The sequence below is a fragment of the Capra hircus genome, chromosome 15 (genome assembly GCF_001704415.2).
Source record: "Capra hircus breed San Clemente chromosome 15, ASM170441v1, whole genome shotgun sequence".
NCBI lineage: Eukaryota > Metazoa > Chordata > Mammalia > Artiodactyla > Bovidae > Capra > Capra hircus.
Window position 1 is genome coordinate 35771875 of NC_030822.1, and position 17361 is coordinate 35789235.

The 17361-nt window shown below is 47.2% G+C and overlaps 2 protein-coding genes across 3 annotated transcripts; one reads left to right on the forward strand and one right to left on the reverse strand.

Moving 5' to 3' along the window:
- On the reverse strand, positions 1009 to 6087 carry ARFIP2 (ADP ribosylation factor interacting protein 2). Of its 2 annotated transcripts, XM_018059469.1 has the most exons (8): positions 5957 to 6087; positions 5017 to 5157; positions 4665 to 4761; positions 3581 to 3699; positions 3198 to 3419; positions 2515 to 2672; positions 2193 to 2367; positions 1009 to 1745 (listed from the first exon to the last, which is right to left on the reverse strand). In XM_018059469.1, the coding sequence occupies exons 2-8, from the start codon at positions 5113 to 5115 to the stop codon at positions 1590 to 1592; spliced, it is 1026 nt and encodes a 341-aa protein (XP_017914958.1). In that variant the 5' UTR covers positions 5116 to 5157; positions 5957 to 6087; the 3' UTR covers positions 1009 to 1589. The 2 variants fall into 2 exon arrangements, with proteins under 2 accessions (XP_017914958.1, XP_017914959.1); XM_018059470.1 differs by lacking the exons at positions 3581 to 3699; positions 5017 to 5157; positions 5957 to 6087 and having other exon boundaries at positions 4665 to 4724.
- On the forward strand, positions 6174 to 8610 carry TIMM10B (translocase of inner mitochondrial membrane 10 homolog B (yeast)). The gene is made up of 3 exons (XM_005689764.2): positions 6174 to 6295; positions 6490 to 6585; positions 6773 to 8610. The coding sequence occupies exons 1-3, from the start codon at positions 6254 to 6256 to the stop codon at positions 6983 to 6985; spliced, it is 351 nt and encodes a 116-aa protein (XP_005689821.1). The 5' UTR covers positions 6174 to 6253; the 3' UTR covers positions 6986 to 8610.

The following is a 17361-nucleotide window of genomic DNA, read 5'->3' on the forward strand; positions in this document are numbered from 1 at the left end:
GCAGCAGTGACCCTGGGAAGTGCCTTGACTTTTCACCTGCCTCAGTCCTGGCACAGGTGCTCTGGTGTCTGTGAATGAGCCTCAGGGTTCATGATTGCTCTGTAATTTGGGGCCAGGGCTAGGAGACTACCCAATATGAGATGACTTGGGTCTGTAGAACACTATTTTAAGCCTCACAGACTTCTTTCCTCAACCCTAAATGTCCCTCATGCCATCAAATTTCTGCTGATAAGGCTTCAACAGCTCTCTAGACAAAGGGCAAGTCTTTAAGCAGCCTGAAAACGTTCAGCATGACCTACTAGCTTGCCTGAAAATGCTCAGCATGACCTGCTAGCTTGCCTCTGTAGTCATCCTCTAGCCATTCCCCCTTCATTTCTGCCAAGCTAATTCCTCCCAATTCCTACTCAGGGCCTTCACATCCACTGACGCCTTTGCCTAAGATGCTCTTCCCCTTACTCTTTACCTGGTCATTTAGTTACCCTCAGTTCTCAGCTTTCAAGTTGACATCCCCACCTCCATCCATCTAGGCTCCATCCAGCACCCATCCTCGGTGCTCCCATAGCTCCCCGCACTTCTGTATCCTAGTATTTATCACTGTATTGTAGTTGCCTGGTTACTTGCCTCTATCCCCCACTAGGCCGTAAGCACTGTGGGCAGGGACCATGTTTTATTCCCTGATGTCTCCCCAGGGTCTAGCAGCAGCAAATAAAAGCATTCAGTACAGTAAATATTTGCTGTATGAATGAACAGATGATGGAGGTTGGTAGGCCCAACCCCCTCTGGGCCCTGTGTTTTAAGATACATTGCTCTCCTGGCACAAGCCTAAAGGGCAAATAAAGCTTTGGCTCCTTCTGGGGCTGGGGGAGGGGACTAGGCTCTCCAGAAACCTGTGACTTCAGCTATCTGGCCCCAGCTCTCCTGAAATGGCAGGATTTTGATGTATTAGACTGAGCATTTATCCACCCAGACCACCCTCCTAGAATCCCCCACAAATTGACCTCACTGGGCCTGCTTTTATGAAAGGTTTATTCCTAGTGCTAGGCCCCAATCTTCCAGGGCTCTAAGCACAATTAAACTGGGTGGGCAGGTGAGGGGAGACCCATTCAGATGCATGGCCAAAAATGGGGCTCCCCATATCCCACCCTTTTGGTCCCAGTCCCCTTCTCTGCAATGGGCACGCATTGAGGAGGGACAAAGGGTACTGGAGGCAACATCATTGGCCCAGGGGAGCCCAAGAAGAGCTGCCATTGGCTGACAGGGCCTTTTGAGGCTCTGCCATTGGTCAGGGGGCACACCCCAGAAACTGGGGATAGGCCTGAGGAGTGATGCCATTGGCCAGGGAGTGGTTTTGTCATAGCCTTTGGCTGTGGAGTGAAAGGAAAAGATCTGGGAATGAAGCCCAGTGGCCAGGAAGATAAAGGACAGGGCTGCAGCTGCTGGGCCTGCAGGCCCCCTGTCAGGCCCCAGCCAGGGAAAGGGAACCCAAACCAGAGTGCAGGTGGCAAGGAATGTCCCATGTCCAAATCTCCCCCACCCTGGGACTACCCCTCCCGATGTCCTTCTTGATAGCCAGGTTGGGCTGGAGTGGCTCACTGCTCCTCTAGCCAGGAGGGCTTCTCAGCTCCTGGAGGCCGCAGCTTGATGTTGAACTGCTGCAGGGTCTGCTCCAGTTGTTTCTGGTTCCCAGCAAAGTAGGCGGACACGGCATTGTGGAAGAGCAGCAGCTGCTTGTGCATCACCTTGATCTGGGGGTCCAGCAGGGTCAGCTGAGACTGGACTCAGACACCCTTTCTGAGGGGCTATGATCCTGAACCCAGATCCAGGGGCACATGGACTCTGCTCTGATGGTGCTTTTGGAGTGGGGGCTGAACTCCACCAAGAGAGTCAAGGGATAAAAGCCTTGTAATAGAAGAAACCTAACTTGACTGGCTGGGCCAGGGGTTCTGGCACCTAAGCTCAAGGGGTGGTTTTTTCCCAGTTGTGTTCTTGGGATCAGCAGCCAAATCCTCTAATAGAAAAGGGCCACAGATCAGAGGGAGGGTGATAGGGAAAGGTCCAGGGATTGAGTGGGCTGGGGGATGTTCCCAGTCCTTAGCCAGGTTGCATTTCCCCATTCAGTGATGGGGAGTTTGAGGGGAAGGTCAGTGGTACAGATGGAAAGGTGGGCTGGGTCAAAGGGGTGGGGTTAGCACCTTGTTTTCTTCCAGGAACTTGAGCTTGATGGCCACATCTCCCCGCAGCTTCTCATATTTGTCCCGATGGGCCTGGAAAGTGGCCTGGGCACTCTCGAGTCGACCACGCGTCCCTGCATCCCGGGGGCCTAGGCTCAGCTCCTCTAAGTCTGTCCGGTAGGCATCATATTCCAGCCTGGGGAGGGGGTGATATGGGCTGGTCTCCACCCCTTTGCCCTCCACACATACTCTCCTACTTTTCTCAATTCTTTTTCCCCTAAAGCTCAAACTTTCACCCATGCCAGCCAACTCCCAAAACCCTAGGCCCTGCCAGTGCCCACACCTGGCAGCCTCATACTGTTTGACAGTCATGAGAGTGTCTTCCATGGTCTTGGTTACCAATGTGTTGATGCTAGAGACAAAGAAGTTCACAGCCCCTAGCAATGTCTCTCCGTTCTTGCACAGCAGCTTCTGCGTCTCTGCATTGTAGCCAAATTCCTCCTGGCAGAAGGAAGGGACAGGCCTTGAGTAATAGTCACCACCTGACTGGAGCTAAAGGGCCCTTCCTCCCCCTCCTCTCCCAGGAGGAAACAGCCAGTGACACCGAAACAACTCAGGACTGTCTCCAGCAAGGCTCTCTTAGCCAGAAAGTTAGTGGGGCCACCCTGGGGCTGGAATGTGGGAGTACGGGGTCTGTTCACAGGACTGGAATAGGGAAAGCTAGTGCAGCAGGCAAGGGAGGGGCTCTGATTAGGCTGAGCACAGAAGGCATTCTCGTCAATGCAGAGAAGGGTTACTCGTGAGGCACCTAGTGTGCCACCTCCCCCACCACCTCCCACTTCTGGGCCTCTGTACAAACCCTTAGGCTGCCTCCACAGGTGAGTGCTGCTGGGGGCGGGGCTGGGCCCACCCTGGAGGGGTTCTCCCTCTGGGCTGCAGGAGGGAGGGAGGGAGGGAGGCTGAGGGGTGACTGCCTGGGAGGGCCCGGGCCCAGTCCCCCCACCCTCTTTGGCCTGGCCGAGGCACCTGGAGCTCTGGGGACTTCTGGCTGAGGTCAGCAAAGGCGTCCCCCAGTGCATGCTGGGTCTGCAGCAGGCTGTAGAGGTGGGCTGTCAGTGCCCGGCCCAGCTGCAGGACACTCTCATACTTGCGCTTCGTCTCACGCAGCAGCTCAATCTGCAGCTCCAGCTCCAGGTCCACAGTCCGGGAGCCTCGGCCAAATCGCTCTGATAACAGCTGCTTTGTGCACTAATGGGAAGTGGGGGAGCAGGTCAGAGACCCTAGTACCCTGCCCCCGCAAAAGGCACCTACCCCAGCATCCTCAGCCATAGCTGGGATGTTAGGATCTAGAAGATGGGGAAAAGGTACCAAGGCCAGTTTGGGGAAAGGGAGAGGTGCTTGAATCCCACCTTATATGTATTGATGCCCCATTTCTTGACGATGTCGAACTTCTCTCCAGCGATGCCCCGAGCCACCTCATCTCCAGGGCCAGAAGGAGTAGCATTGTGAGATGGATGGCGGCCAGACCCTAAAGGACCAAGTTCTCTGACACCAGTCTCTCTCAGATACAATCAGACACCTCTGTGGTTCCCCTACCACTCCCCTCCCAGCACATGAAAATGACTTCCCTGAAGGAGCAGAAGCTAGAGACAATTAGATTCTCTTACTCACTAGGAGAAACTTATACATTGTGCCCTGAGACCCAAATCCCAATATACAGTGGCCTCTTCTTAAAGTGAGGGTTGGAAAAGGGGGGAAGAGGGAGTGGCATGTGTACAGGGGTAGAGGAAACAGCAGGAAGTAGGCCCAGTATGGGGTGACTGATCATGGATGCTGAGTCCAGCAAACAGAAAACCTGGTTGACAATTCCCATGTTGATTCTAGTCAGTGTGAGATTCACAACTGTTTGTTCTTCTAAATGTTAAGAGTCAAATTAAAACTCTGAGAAGCCTCACAAAGTTCCAAATCAGTTTCAGGCTCTAGAGCAGGTTTGGGGAAAGAGAGCTGTGAAACAGAGTTCTTTGCTTGTCTTAGGCAGTGACAGCAGGGAAAGGTACAAGTGGGGCTAAACTGCAAGTGGGAGCAGAAGGACAACTCTGGGAGCTGGCTTTGGGCTGAGATTCCATAAGGCTCATACTAGCAGAGGTTCCAAGGATCTCCAAACAAAATGCAAGCCTTCTTAGACATAGTCTATGCTTCCATAGTCTAGGGCTTCCCTAGTGGTTCAGACGGTAAAGAGTGGAGTGTGGGAGACCTGGGTTCAATCCCTGGGTCAGGAAGATCCCCTGGAGAAGGAAATGGCAACCCACTCCAGTATTCAAGCTTGGAAAATCCCATGGACAGAGGAGCCTGGCAGGCTACAATCCATGGGGTCTCAAAGAGTCAGACATGACTTAGCGACTTCACTTTGAACTTTGAACTTTTGATGCTCCCTGGAACCATCCGTCTCCCCATCTCCACTCAAGCACCCTGTCCTGTTCTGATCGTTCATACCTGTGGGGATGAGTCCATCACCAGAGCCCCCATAGCCACCAGACACAATGCTGGTTTCATTGAGGTTGGGTCCTGACACCATCACCTGCTGGAGGTCCTATAGGCCAGAGAAGAGGAGGCTTCAGGAACATAGGGGCAGCTGAAGCATTTTGGGGGTGAAAACAAGCTTGGATTGAAGCATCATAGAGAGAGCACACAAGGGAAGTCTGCACAGAATCAGAACAAAAATTTGTAAAAAGATTGAAGGGAGTTAGGTAAGTTAGGGGAAGGCTACTGGAACGGAGGTGAGAGTTGAGGGTTTATGAGCTGGGATTCCTCAACTGAAACAATATGAAGAATCAAACAGAAGCACCTGCTCCAGCCCATCATCCTCAGGAAGCTGCCCAGCTTCACCGTTCCCATGGATGGGGATCTCCATTGTGGCTGCCTTTCCTAGGATCCCGTCCGTCATGGCGAGCGAAGGGACTGGAGTCAAGGTCTTCACCCCAGCGCCCTGCAAAGCCCAACACAGACAGCTCTGGAAACTGGCCAGTACTCCAAAGAGGAAAGTCTCCGCTACCATTTCAGAGGTTGTCCCAGGGCTTCAGAGTTCTGGGGTTTGGCCACCACTCTTCCCTGAACTCTGTGTATTTCTCCCGTCCAAGGTGCATATTTGTACACAGGCAAACTCAGGCCTCAGGTGTGACTGACCTGAGGTCATGTCGCCATGAACCCCTCACCCTACCATAACTCCGCGGATTGTTCACGTACTCAATCACTCCACAGACATTTAATGAGTGCCTACTGTGTCACACACTATCTCAGACAATGGAGATACAGCAGCGAACAAGAGAGATAAAGTCTGTGTTCTCAAGAAGCTCATCCCCATGCAGGTGTTTCTCCCCATCAGGAGATTAACCCCTTTCCCCGAGCTCAGGTGTCTACTCGCATTCAGGTATGTTCACCACTGTTTGGCTATTCACACTCCTTTCGTGTTTCTTCCCCTTTCCAGCAGGTGGTCTCCCCCTCCTCCATCCCATGCACCTCCTCTTCCTCGGGCCCTGCCCCCCAGGCCTTAGTTATATCAGTTGGTCTAAGTTCTCGACCTCTGGAAAAAACCTCTTTTTTCCCTGTACATAGGTAGGTGATCCCTTCCAAAGTCAGTTTAGTTTCCCCAGGTGTGTGAGTCTCCGCCCTCCCCCCCATGCACCTGGGCATCAGGTGTGTCCTCATCCTTCCCCAGGGCTCAGAGGCATCTTGCCCTCTCAGGTTCGTGCATTCAACTTGCCCTCGCCCATGCATGTCCCTCTCACCTCGGGCCGGGCCGCTCTTCCCCTCAGGGCGCCAGGCCCGGGCCGCGCGGGGACCTCCGGCTCCAGTTCCCGTCGCGATCCTAGCAGCAGGTCAGGGACTCGGCGGAAGTGACGTCCCCACCCGGGCAGAAGAAGCCGGCCACGTCGCAGATTATGAGGGCGGAAGTGATGTTGACATCTGGGGCGGGGCGATCCTGGAGCCAACCCTTCTGTCCCTGGGGAGCTACGATACGTCACTTCCGGGGCGTTACCGAGAAGCTGAAAAGGAATTGACTTAGAGCTCACGCTGGTGGCGTGATGGAGCAGCAACAACAGCAGCAGCAGCAGCAATTGAGAAACGTGAGTGGGAGCTAAGTCGCTTTAGGGCCATGCGTTCAACTAGCATCCTTGTCTGCATAGCGGGAACCCCAAATAGCCAAGCATCTGAGGGCTGGGAACGTCGGGCCGTGGGGCGCGATCCTGGGAAAGCTCGGGCGGCTCGGCCTTAAGATGTGGCTCCTCTTCGCTGAGTTCCTTGTCCCCCTTCCTCTCAGCTGCGGGACTTCCTTTTGGTCTACAATCGGATGACGGAACTCTGCTTCCAGCGCTGCGTGCCCAGCCTGCACCACCGAGCTCTGGATGCTGAGGAGGTTAGGTGGGGAACTGAGTAGGGGAATTACCCTCTATCCTCAGAGTTAACAGTAGACTGCTTCTCTCTTCCGCCGCTTCCCCTACCTCTGGCCCCGACCTTTCTATGACCCTCGCCCCTAGGCAGGAGTTGCGGCAGGACCTGACAGGACTCCTTTGACTTCTGCTTCCATCCTGTCTTCCTTGCAGGAGGCATGTCTGCACAGCTGTGCCGGGAAGCTGATCCATTCTAATCACCGCCTCATGGCCACTTACGTGCAGCTCATGCCTGCCCTGGTACAGCGCCGCATGGCAGACTACGAGGCTACCTCAGCTGTGCCACGTGCTGCTGCTGAACAGCTGGAAACCTCACCCTCCGGCAGCTCGCCATCCGCAAACCTCGGGAAAGGAGGCGCTGGATGAACCCTCAAATTAAAGGAGCCAGTGGACCTAGGGCTGGGTGCAGCCTGTGTATAGCAAGTGAGGAGTTGTCCGAGAGCTGGGTACTGTTGCTCCTTTCCCTGGAGCTAATAAACCCACTTTTCCTCTGTTTGGTTTATATTCTGGGCAAGGAAGTTTTGCCCACATTGTTGGCACCATCTTTATTATTCTGTCAGTTAGTGCTTCAGCCCTGGAAGCATAGAAATTGCTTTCTGTATGTAGAAGGAAAGCCTATAACCAGGCATCTGGTTAAAGCAAGGTCTGAGGGTAAAATTTTAAGATTGGTAATAGCAACAAGTTGGTTGCCCCGATGAAAGAAAATGGGAACTCTATCTAGCTGTCCTTTAATCTGTCTGACTGAATGGCTCACTTGGAGATATCTTGGAAAACAGATAAGAATCCACAGGGCTTTTAGGCATTACCTCCTGGGAAGTCAGAAGCGTCAGACAGAGGTGAAACCTTGTAAGAATTCAGGGGTGTTCTGGAACATCAACGACTTCCTCAAGATGTTACTCACTTAATTAATATTTTCTGTCTTCTTAGGATGAGCAGTTAAATCTTTAAATAAAGAAAATCTGTGTTCTTGTCTTCAGGAGCAGTCAGAAAGGGGAAAACTTGTGGAACCATATTCTGCAATACACTCAGACTTGGATAAAAACCTAAGGGAGAAGTAGGTGGTGATGATTATGAAAAGAAAAGGGAAGAAAGTCAAATCTTCAGGACTTCTTAAATGTTACCTTAGTCTCACTTCTTGCCTATAATCTCCTAACTCTATCTCTTCCTCTACCCCTAGGTATTGCCACTGTGCCTGTTCTGTGATTTCTAATTCCAGCCCCTCTGTTCTCTCCTTATTATTGCCCTTCGTGGAATTTACTTCTGTATTCAACAATCTGAATGGCCTATCTCTCCATCACTGAGTTTTCTTGCCATTCTTGTGTCCTTTTTGTGTCATTCTGGCTGTTTTAACTTTTCTTCTGTTTCTCCATATCAAGTGACCATGTTTTATTTTTTAAATGGAAGTAGTTCTTAGACACTGGCTCCCACGGTAACCTTCTTTTTTTTTTTTCTAAGTACAACCACCCACAAAGCAGATATTTTCACCCCTGTACATATCAGGATGTTAAAAATGCAGATCTGACTTTATTTATTTATTTATTTATTTTTCAGATCTGACTTTAAAATCCATGTTTTCTTTACTCCACCAGGCAGCCTTTCAAAATATCTTTTGAGTACCCATTTTATATAGGTTCTAATGTAGGTATTACCCTCACTCAACAGGTGAGGAAGCAAGAATTCAGTATGTACCAGAAGCTCACCTTATACACAGTTACCTGTGGAGAAAAGTAGCTCTCTTTATCGGAACAAATCTTGTACAGGTTTATTAAGAACCTTTCTTAACAAAAAAGTTGTTGACCGGGAACTTTCCTATTGAGTGGCCTCATGTTTGCCCAGTAAAGTCTCTTGGAAGTATAAATGCAGATGAAACCGCTTGTGAATTTCCCAAGTCCCAAAGACGGGAACAGGGACCTGGACTGTGGTAATGGTCGAAAGATTCTTCCACATGAACATTTATGTATATCCTTGCAATAAACTTCTGATGTGAATTATCTGTGTTCCCATGTCACATAATTGAGTAATTGCTGGAGAAGGGTTAACAACACAGATCTGACTCTTAACGCCTGTGTTCTTTTTTTGCCCTTCCCTGGGTTCTTAGTTCCCTAACCAAGCAGTGAACCCCTGACCATAACTACTAGACAACCAAGGAATTACGAAGTCTATATTCTTCGAACTTCCGAAGTTTGTATTTGTTTGCTCATCTGCAGTCATCCTTTCCCTAGGCATGGAAAAAATAAGTGTTTCTCAATCTGATCCACCAATTAGTTCCTTAACTTTTCAGTCTCTTCTGTGTATAAATATGTTCAGTACTTATGAAAAGAACCTTATTCCTACTATCCATCTTCTATTGTCACTGAAGTCTCCCTCAGGTTTTGGCATAAAAAGTGTTAGCCATTGGCATAATGAGAGCAATGTGACATTTCAAGCACAACACAATGATAAACATTGATCAAGCTTTATCATTTTATCAGAAACATACTTGAGACAGGGTTATTCTTGCCATTGTGGCTTTAGAACTTAACTGCCCGCTCACTTGTCAAGTCTGATTCCTTTGGGCCTATTCAACTGTACCACCCTCTATTAGAACTTATCCTTAATAACTGCCACTCTCCTACTTTCCTCTAGTTAGACCTTCGTTTCCTATCCGTCCCTTGATACTTTTAAATGTTACACAGACAGTCCATTCGGTGTTTCTGTCTCAGTTCCTTGGCCCAATCTCCAGTGATTTCTGCTCTTAGCCACCCTTAGTTATATGCTTGCCATTGTCACCACCCTAAACTGCTCCATCTCAAAACAATATTGCGTCTTATTCACTGGCTATTCCTTCCACTTTGTGTAATGAACTATTCCTTTACCATTTTTTTTTTTCCATTCTAGTCATTCTTTTGGAATAGGCTGAATTTCCTTTCATCTCTTTGTTGGACTTTGATAAAAATGAAACATTTGTGCCTGCCTTTGGACATCTAAAAACTGACCAAGGGGGACTTCTCTGGTGGTCTGGTGGCTAGGACTTGATGTTCCTGATTCAGGGAGCCCGGGTTCAATCCCTGAGAGCTGGATCCCACATGCCACAACTGAGAGTTTGCATGCCTCAACTGAAAGATCCCACATAGTGCAGTGAAGATCCAAGATTCTGCGGGCCGCAACTGGGACCCAGCTCAGCCAAATGAAAAGCTGTGGGAAGGGGCTACCCCTCCCCACCCCCTGCCTATAAACACCAACCCCAGCTGTGCTACCTACCACCTATAGGGGATTCTGTCTTCATACTAAAGAGCAGACACAGAGACTGGGAACAAACTGCAGAGATAATGTTCAGGTCAAAAGAATGAGTCTTAAAAAAAAAACTGCCCAAGGAAATCACTATAGAGCAAATTTTTATCACTATGAATCCATGTGTGCCGCGTGTACTTAGTCGCTCAGTCGCATCCAACCCTTTGTGACCTCATGGACGGTGGCCTGCCAGACTCCTCTGTTCATGGGGATTCTCCAGGCAAGAATACTGGTGTGGGTTGCCATACCCTCCTCCAGGGCATCTTTCCAACCCAGGGATTGAACCCAGGTCTCCCACATTGCATGTGGATTCTTTACTGTCTGAGCCACCAGGGAAGCCCATGGCTAACTTCAAATGGAGCCTCTGCCCCTGTAATCCCACTAGATTTTTCTAGTCATCTCTCCTGTTCCCTGCAGTGACTCAAACCAATATTCTTAAGCCTCTTATCCTCACCATTCTGTTCCCTTTCTGTAAGTAACCTTATATATTTACTTCACAGGCAAAAATGGAAGCTATCAATTAGGAGCTCTGATAACAACTCGCAACTCATAACTTGGTCACCCATCTCCATCTGCACCATTCTCTTCCTTCCCTCCCATCTAAACAGGACAGGCATCCCTCTCAAAGGCCAGTGCCAATGCCTGGGCCCTGAGTCCTAGTCCTTCCTTCTTTGGAGACCTCTGACTTCTCCCCACTTTACTAAATTCTTATCATAAGCGTCTAAATATGGGAACGCATGTAAGAATTAAAGATTTTAAAATTTAAAAAAAAAAAAAAAAAGGCGTCTAAATATGCTGAAGGCTCCCGTTAAACAGACCCCTCTATCTCCTAGGTACCATGTACTTTTTTCCACTTTACAGCTGAACTTCTCAGAACAGTTGGATATTAACACTTAGGTCCTCTCCATTCCCACTCCTCCTCCCACTCTATTTTGACTTCTGTAATCTTTATTGAGGAGAAGAAAATGGCAACCCACTCCAGTATTGCCTGGGAAACCCCATAGACAGAGGAGCCTGGTGGCCTATAATCCATGGGGTTGCAAAGAGTAGGACACGACTGAGCACAGCATAGCAACCTTTGTTGAAACAGTTGCTGAGCTCACCCGAGCTCACCAAGTGACGTTCATATCCCTGAATCTAGTGGCTATTTCCCCAGCTTACTTCATTTCTCAGTGGCATCTGGTACTATTGACTAGTTCCTCATCAACACTCCACTGGTGTCTGTGATTCCACTCATGGTTTTACTACTACCTCAGGCCACAGTTTCTTAGCCTCCTTTGTAGGATTACCTGCCTCCAACCATTAAATCTAAAAGTTTCTCTAGGTCCTGTTCTTTCTCATTCTAGTTTTTCTGGGATTGTTTCATCCTCATGCTGAGCCCTAGTTACTGATGACTCAGATCTCTCCTCTGAGCTACTTGATTGGTGTCTCCACTTAGGGGTTTCAAAAACATCCCAATTCAACATGGTGTCTGATAAATTTTTCCTCCTAGGGCTAGTACTCAACCAATTGCAGAAACTAGAAACTTCACTCATCCCTTCACTCAACTGCCAAAATCCTATCTGATTAAATTTCTAAAAATCCCTTGATTCTGTCTGCTTCTCTTCATCATCACAATCTCTCACCAGTATTATTGCAATTCCTGCTTCTCATACTCACTTTTGCAGCCCTCGAATCTATTCTCCATGCACTAGCCAGAAGACACAAACTGATGCTTAAGACCTTGCAATAGCTCCCCATTTTTAGACTAAACACACATTCTGTACGTGACCTACAAGGCCCTGCATGATCCAGCCCCTGCCTATCTCAGCTTAATCTTGTCAGTAACTGTCAAACACTGGGCAGTTAATACTGTTCGCCGAATTGAATTGAAATGAACCACACACCTCACTCTCTGTGTGTCCTAACCACTCTGGCCTTTCATTCCTCTAACCTGTTATACCTGATTCCTCTGTACCTGTTATTTCCTGACTTGCAGTGCTTTCCCCCTTTACCCACCTCATTTCTACTCATTCTTGAGTACTTAGTTCAAATACTTTCCTCAAATAACTCATCCCAGACTCCAGCTCCCATAAATGCTTCTGCTTTTGGCTTGTAGTGCTTGTACACTTGGTAATTATTAACCCCATGAGGTCAGAGTCCTTGTCTGTATTGCTCACCATTGTATCCTTATCACCATGCCTGGCACATAAAAGTGCTTGATAAATATTTGTTGAATGAGTATCTTTCAGTCTCTTCCTAGCTCAATCAACTATATAATAAGAGAAAGGCTTTTAATCAAAAGGGACAGCAATGAATCTGCATTTGACATTTTGCCAATGATTTTGAAGTTTTTTTCATTCAAAATTTCACTTTTTGAATCTTCCTTCCTTAATGAGCTAAGTCAACACCCAAAAACCTCTGTCTGCAGCAAACTATTCATAGCTTATTATGTGGAAGGCTGGGAAATGTTATCTTTAATCTTACTAGTCATTTACCCAGTTAAAAGTGGGAGGTTCTGGGCCTTCCCTGGTGGCTCAGTGATGAAGAATCTGCCTGGCAATGCAGGGGATACGAGTTTGACCCCTGGTATGGGGATATGCCACATGCCACAGGATAACTAAGCCTGCATGCCACAACTACTGAAGCCTGGGCACCTGGAGCCCATGCTCCACAACAAGAGAAATCACTGCAATGAGAGGCCTGTGTACTGCAACTAGAGAGTAGCTCCGGCCCACCGCAACTACAGAAGACCTGATTGCAGCAACAAAGACCCAGTGCAGCCATAAAAATACATAAATAAATAAAGGTTTTTTTTTTTTAACTTTGAGGTTCTGTTACTAAGAAAGAAAAGAATGGCTACTGGGAGGTACTGCCAATCCACTTTCCATACTAAACAAGAGTGATTCTTGTAAAATAGAAATTTAACCATGGTTCATCTACTTACACCTTCCATGACCTTCAGACTCCTCCTCACAACTGAAGCTTACTCTGATGGGCTCTGGCCTCATCTTCAGCCAGCTTTTGACTCTCTTATCCTTGGTTATAAAAGAATCAATTTACTTGTAGTGTTCAGACACATCCTGCTAACTCTGGACTCTGTTTTTCTGGGTATGCCCCACATTCTTCCATATATTTATAATAATTCACAAATACTTGAGTGACTGCTTTTACCAACATTGTTAAGCCCTGAAGATACAGAGGTGAATGAGAAAGATGCAGTCATTTTCTTGGGACTTAATGTGGGTATGGTGAAAGTCAATATAGAACAAGTAATCACAACTGTGATGTATGTCATGAAGAAGAAATATGCATTGCAGTGAAAACAGACAGTAGTACTAACTTAACTGTGTGTGGGGTGAAGAACTTCCCTGGGAAAGTGATTCTGAAGCTGAGACTTGAACGATAAATTAGAACTAACCAGGCAATAGACAGGGGCAAGTGCTGCCCTGTTTTCCACCTTTCCTGTTTAGATGCCACCTTTTACTAATTACCCTATTTAAAATTGCAACCCATCCTCTCCTCATATGGCCTTTACTGAACCTTTTTATGTCTCATTCACCATTATGTCCACAGCAGTAGGTAGAGTGCCATAAACAACGACAAAAATACATAGTTTGCACAACTCAGTTATATCACATGCTTATTATCTTCCGGGCTGTGCTGCTGCTGCTGCTAAGTCACTTCAGTCGTGTCCGACTTTGCGACCCCATAGACGGCAGCCCACCAGCCTCCCCTGTCCCTGGGATTCTCCAGGCAAGAACACTGGACTGGGTTGCCATTTCCTTCAATGCATGAAAGTGAAAAGTGAAAGTGAAGTCGCTCAGTCGTGTCCGACTCTTAGTGACCCCATGGACTGCAAGCATTTTATGTAACAACTCATTTAATTCTCACAACAACACTGTAAAGTAAGTACTATTATTATCTTCATTTTACACATAGAAAAATGAAACTGCAGAAAAATATCTCACAACTAGTCATTGGTGGAGTCAAGTTTTCAGTCCAGTTTGACTTCCAGAGTCTGACCTCTTTCTCACTAATGAAGATTGCTGTACATTTATGCATTCGTTCCACAAATATTTTCTGGTCACCTACTCATGGTGTCTAGCGCTAGAGAGACCAGAGAGCAATCAGAATCTGTCACCATGGAGCTTAGACTTCTAGTCAGGGGAAACAGACAATAAGCAACTAAGTATGTACTGATATGAGATGGTAATAAGTACTATGGAGAAAATTAATGCATAGTAAGAAGGACAAGGATGATGGGGATACTGTTGCTATTTTATGCTAGGTTGTCAGAGAAGAACTCACTAATGAGGTCTCTTGAAGCCAAAACTTGAAATGAGGGAGCAGGCCTTGGGGACATCTGGAAGAAGAGTGTTCACTGTGCTAAAGCCTTTAGTTGTCCCCAGCATCCATTGTCCACTTCTTCTTTTATTAATTGAACCCCTGACTTTAACCCAGCTAGATGGTTGCTGAAAATAAAGATCAAATTCTGCAGCTTTCCTTGCAGTTAGGAGTGTCTGTGTGATGAATGATGTGTGCAGTGGTAGATTGTGCTCTTAAGGGTAAGGGCATGCCTTCCCCTGCTCTTTCCCCCATCTCACTACTTGGGATGGGGCTCAACACACATGCTGGTGAACTCTCCTGGACTTTGAAGACAAGGACCACTTCCTTGAAGAAGGCAGAACAACTCAAAGGCTGCCATTTAAGTCCTGGAGTACTTATACTTGGACAGTTCTATGAGAGAAAAATAAACGTCTATCCTGTTTAAGCCCTTGTATTTGCGGGGGGGGGGGGTCTTTTTATTATTACAGCATACGTGTAGTAGACAGAATGTTAACACGGTGCCCAAGATTTCCCACCCCACGGTGTACACACCATGTATAAGCCCCAGGACTGAATATGACAGATTTTGCTTCTCTGATTAGGTATATGACATACTTGACTGTAAGAAAAGGAGATTATCCGGATAGGCCAGGCCTAACCACATTTTAAAAGCAGGGAGTTTTCAGGACTTTTCTGGTGGTTCAGTGACTAAGACCACGCTCCCAATGCAAGGGGCCCAGGTTTGATCCCTGCTCAGGGAACCAGACCCCACATGCTACAACAAAGACCTGGCACAGCCAGATAAATAAATATTAAAAAGGCAGGCAGAAGAGAATGTCAGAGAGATTTGAAACATGAGAGGGGTTTGAGGCACTGTGCCTGATTTGAAGATGAAGATACCATATGGCAAGAAAGATCAGTGGCCTCTTGGATGGAGCGGAGAGTGGCCCCTGATGCCCACGAGGAATCAGGGACCCCATCCCATAACCACAAGAAACTGAAAAGTGCCAACAACAAGAATGAGCTTGGGGACTTCTGGCCATCCAATGGTTAAGACTCTGCACTTCCACACACACATGCATGAAAAAACAGAATGTGCTTGGAGGAGGATTTTCCCCCAGAGCCTCCAGACAAGAACTCAGTCCAACCAACAGCTAGATTTCAGGCTTATGATATCTTGAGCAGAGAACCCAGTCAAGCCATGATGAGGGCACTGACATACAGAACTGTGAGATACTAAACAGGTGTTGTTTTCAAGCTGCTTAGTTTGTGGCACAGAAAACTTGTCTGTCTCTTAAACGATCAGTAGGCAGAGATGCACTGTACTAAGGCTCTGGGGTGGGAGCATGTTCGGTGTGATTCTGTGAATGGGGAGAGAAGGACAGAGTCCATAGTGGTAGTAGCCAGCTGAGCAGCAGCAACTTGTAGGCCTTGTAGGACTTCCTGAGGGAACGAGATGATACAACATTAGTGAGTTTGAGCAGAGTAGTGATACGATCTGCCTGTATTTGAAAAAGGCCACAGGCTAGTCTAAAAAGAGCAGATTGTATGGGCAAGGGTGGAAGCCAAGAGATCAGTTAGAAGGTGATGGAATAATCCAGGTGAGAGGTGATAGTGGCCTAGACCAAGGTTTAGCTCTTTGGTGATGTTCAGTCGCTCAGCTGTGTCTGACTCTTTGGGACTCCATGGACTGCAGCACACCAGGCTTCCCTTTCCTTCACCATCTTAGTGACTTAGTGGGTTTAGCTCTTATTGGTGAGAAATACTTGGATTTCGGATATATTTTGAAATTACAGCTTCACAGAATTTTTGCTGAATGATTAGACATGCGATGTGTGCAGGGGTGGGGGTGGGGAACTATCAAGGAGACATTTCATGCAAAGATGGGCACAATACAGGACAGAAAGTATGGACCTAACAGAAGTAGAAGATATTAAGATATTAAGAAGAGGTGGCAAGAATACACAGAAGAACTATACAATGAAGATCTTCATGACCCAGATAACCACAATGGTGTGATCACTCACCTAGAGCCACAAATCCTGGAATTCAAAGTCAAGTGAGCCTTAGGAAGCATCACTACAAACAAAGCTAGTGGAGGTGATGGAATCCAGCTGAGCTATTTCAAGTCTTAAAACATGATGCTATTAAAGTGCTGCACTCAATATGCCAGCAAATTTGGAAAACTTAGCAGTGGCCACAGGACTGGAAAAGGTCAGTTTTTCCAATCCCAAAGAAAGGCAATGCCAAAGAATGTTCAAACTACCACACAACTGCACTCATCTCACGCGCTAGTAAAGTAATGCTCAAAATTCTCCAAGTTAAACCTCACTTGGATGAAGGAGTTTGTCTTACTTGGAATTTTTGCTAAGAGTGTGGTAGTCTAGATGGATACATGCAAGTGTGTGTTGGGTGGGGTGGGGTGTCCCAAACACCCCTGTTGTAAGTGCCCATAGCAACTCACAGGCTCACTATTAGATAAACAAGCATATGGGCTACACCTTTCCACAATACCCTCAGGACTGCTACTTTACCAAATCTCCCAGGTTCAGTACCTGAGAACTTCCAGATGTTCAAGCTGGATCTAGAAAACACAGAGGAACAAAGATCAAATTGCCAGCATCTACTGGATCATAGAAAAAGCAAGAGAGTTTCAGAAAAACATCTAATTCTGCTTTATTGACTGTGCCAAAACCTTTGACTGTGTGGATCACAACAAACTGGAAAATTCTTCAAGAGATGGCAATACCAGGCCACCTTACTTGCCTCCTGAGAAATCTGTATTCAGGTCAAGAAGCAACAGTTAGAACTGGACATGGAACAAAAGACTGGTTCCAAATTGGGAAAGGAGTATATCAAGGCTATATATTGCCACCCTGCTTATTTAACTTATGCATAGAGTACATCATGCAAAATGCCGGGCTGGATGAAGCACAAGTGGAATCAAGATTGCTGGGAGAAATATCAATAACCTCAGATACACAAATGATACCACCCTTATGAAAGGAAGTGAAGAGCCTCTTGATGAAAGTGAAAGAGGAGAGTGAAAAAGCTGGCTTACACTCAATGTTCAAAAAACGAAGATCATGATATCTGGTCCTATTCCTTCATGGCAAATAGATGGGGAAACAATGGAAACAGAGACAGAGTTTATTTTCTTGGGC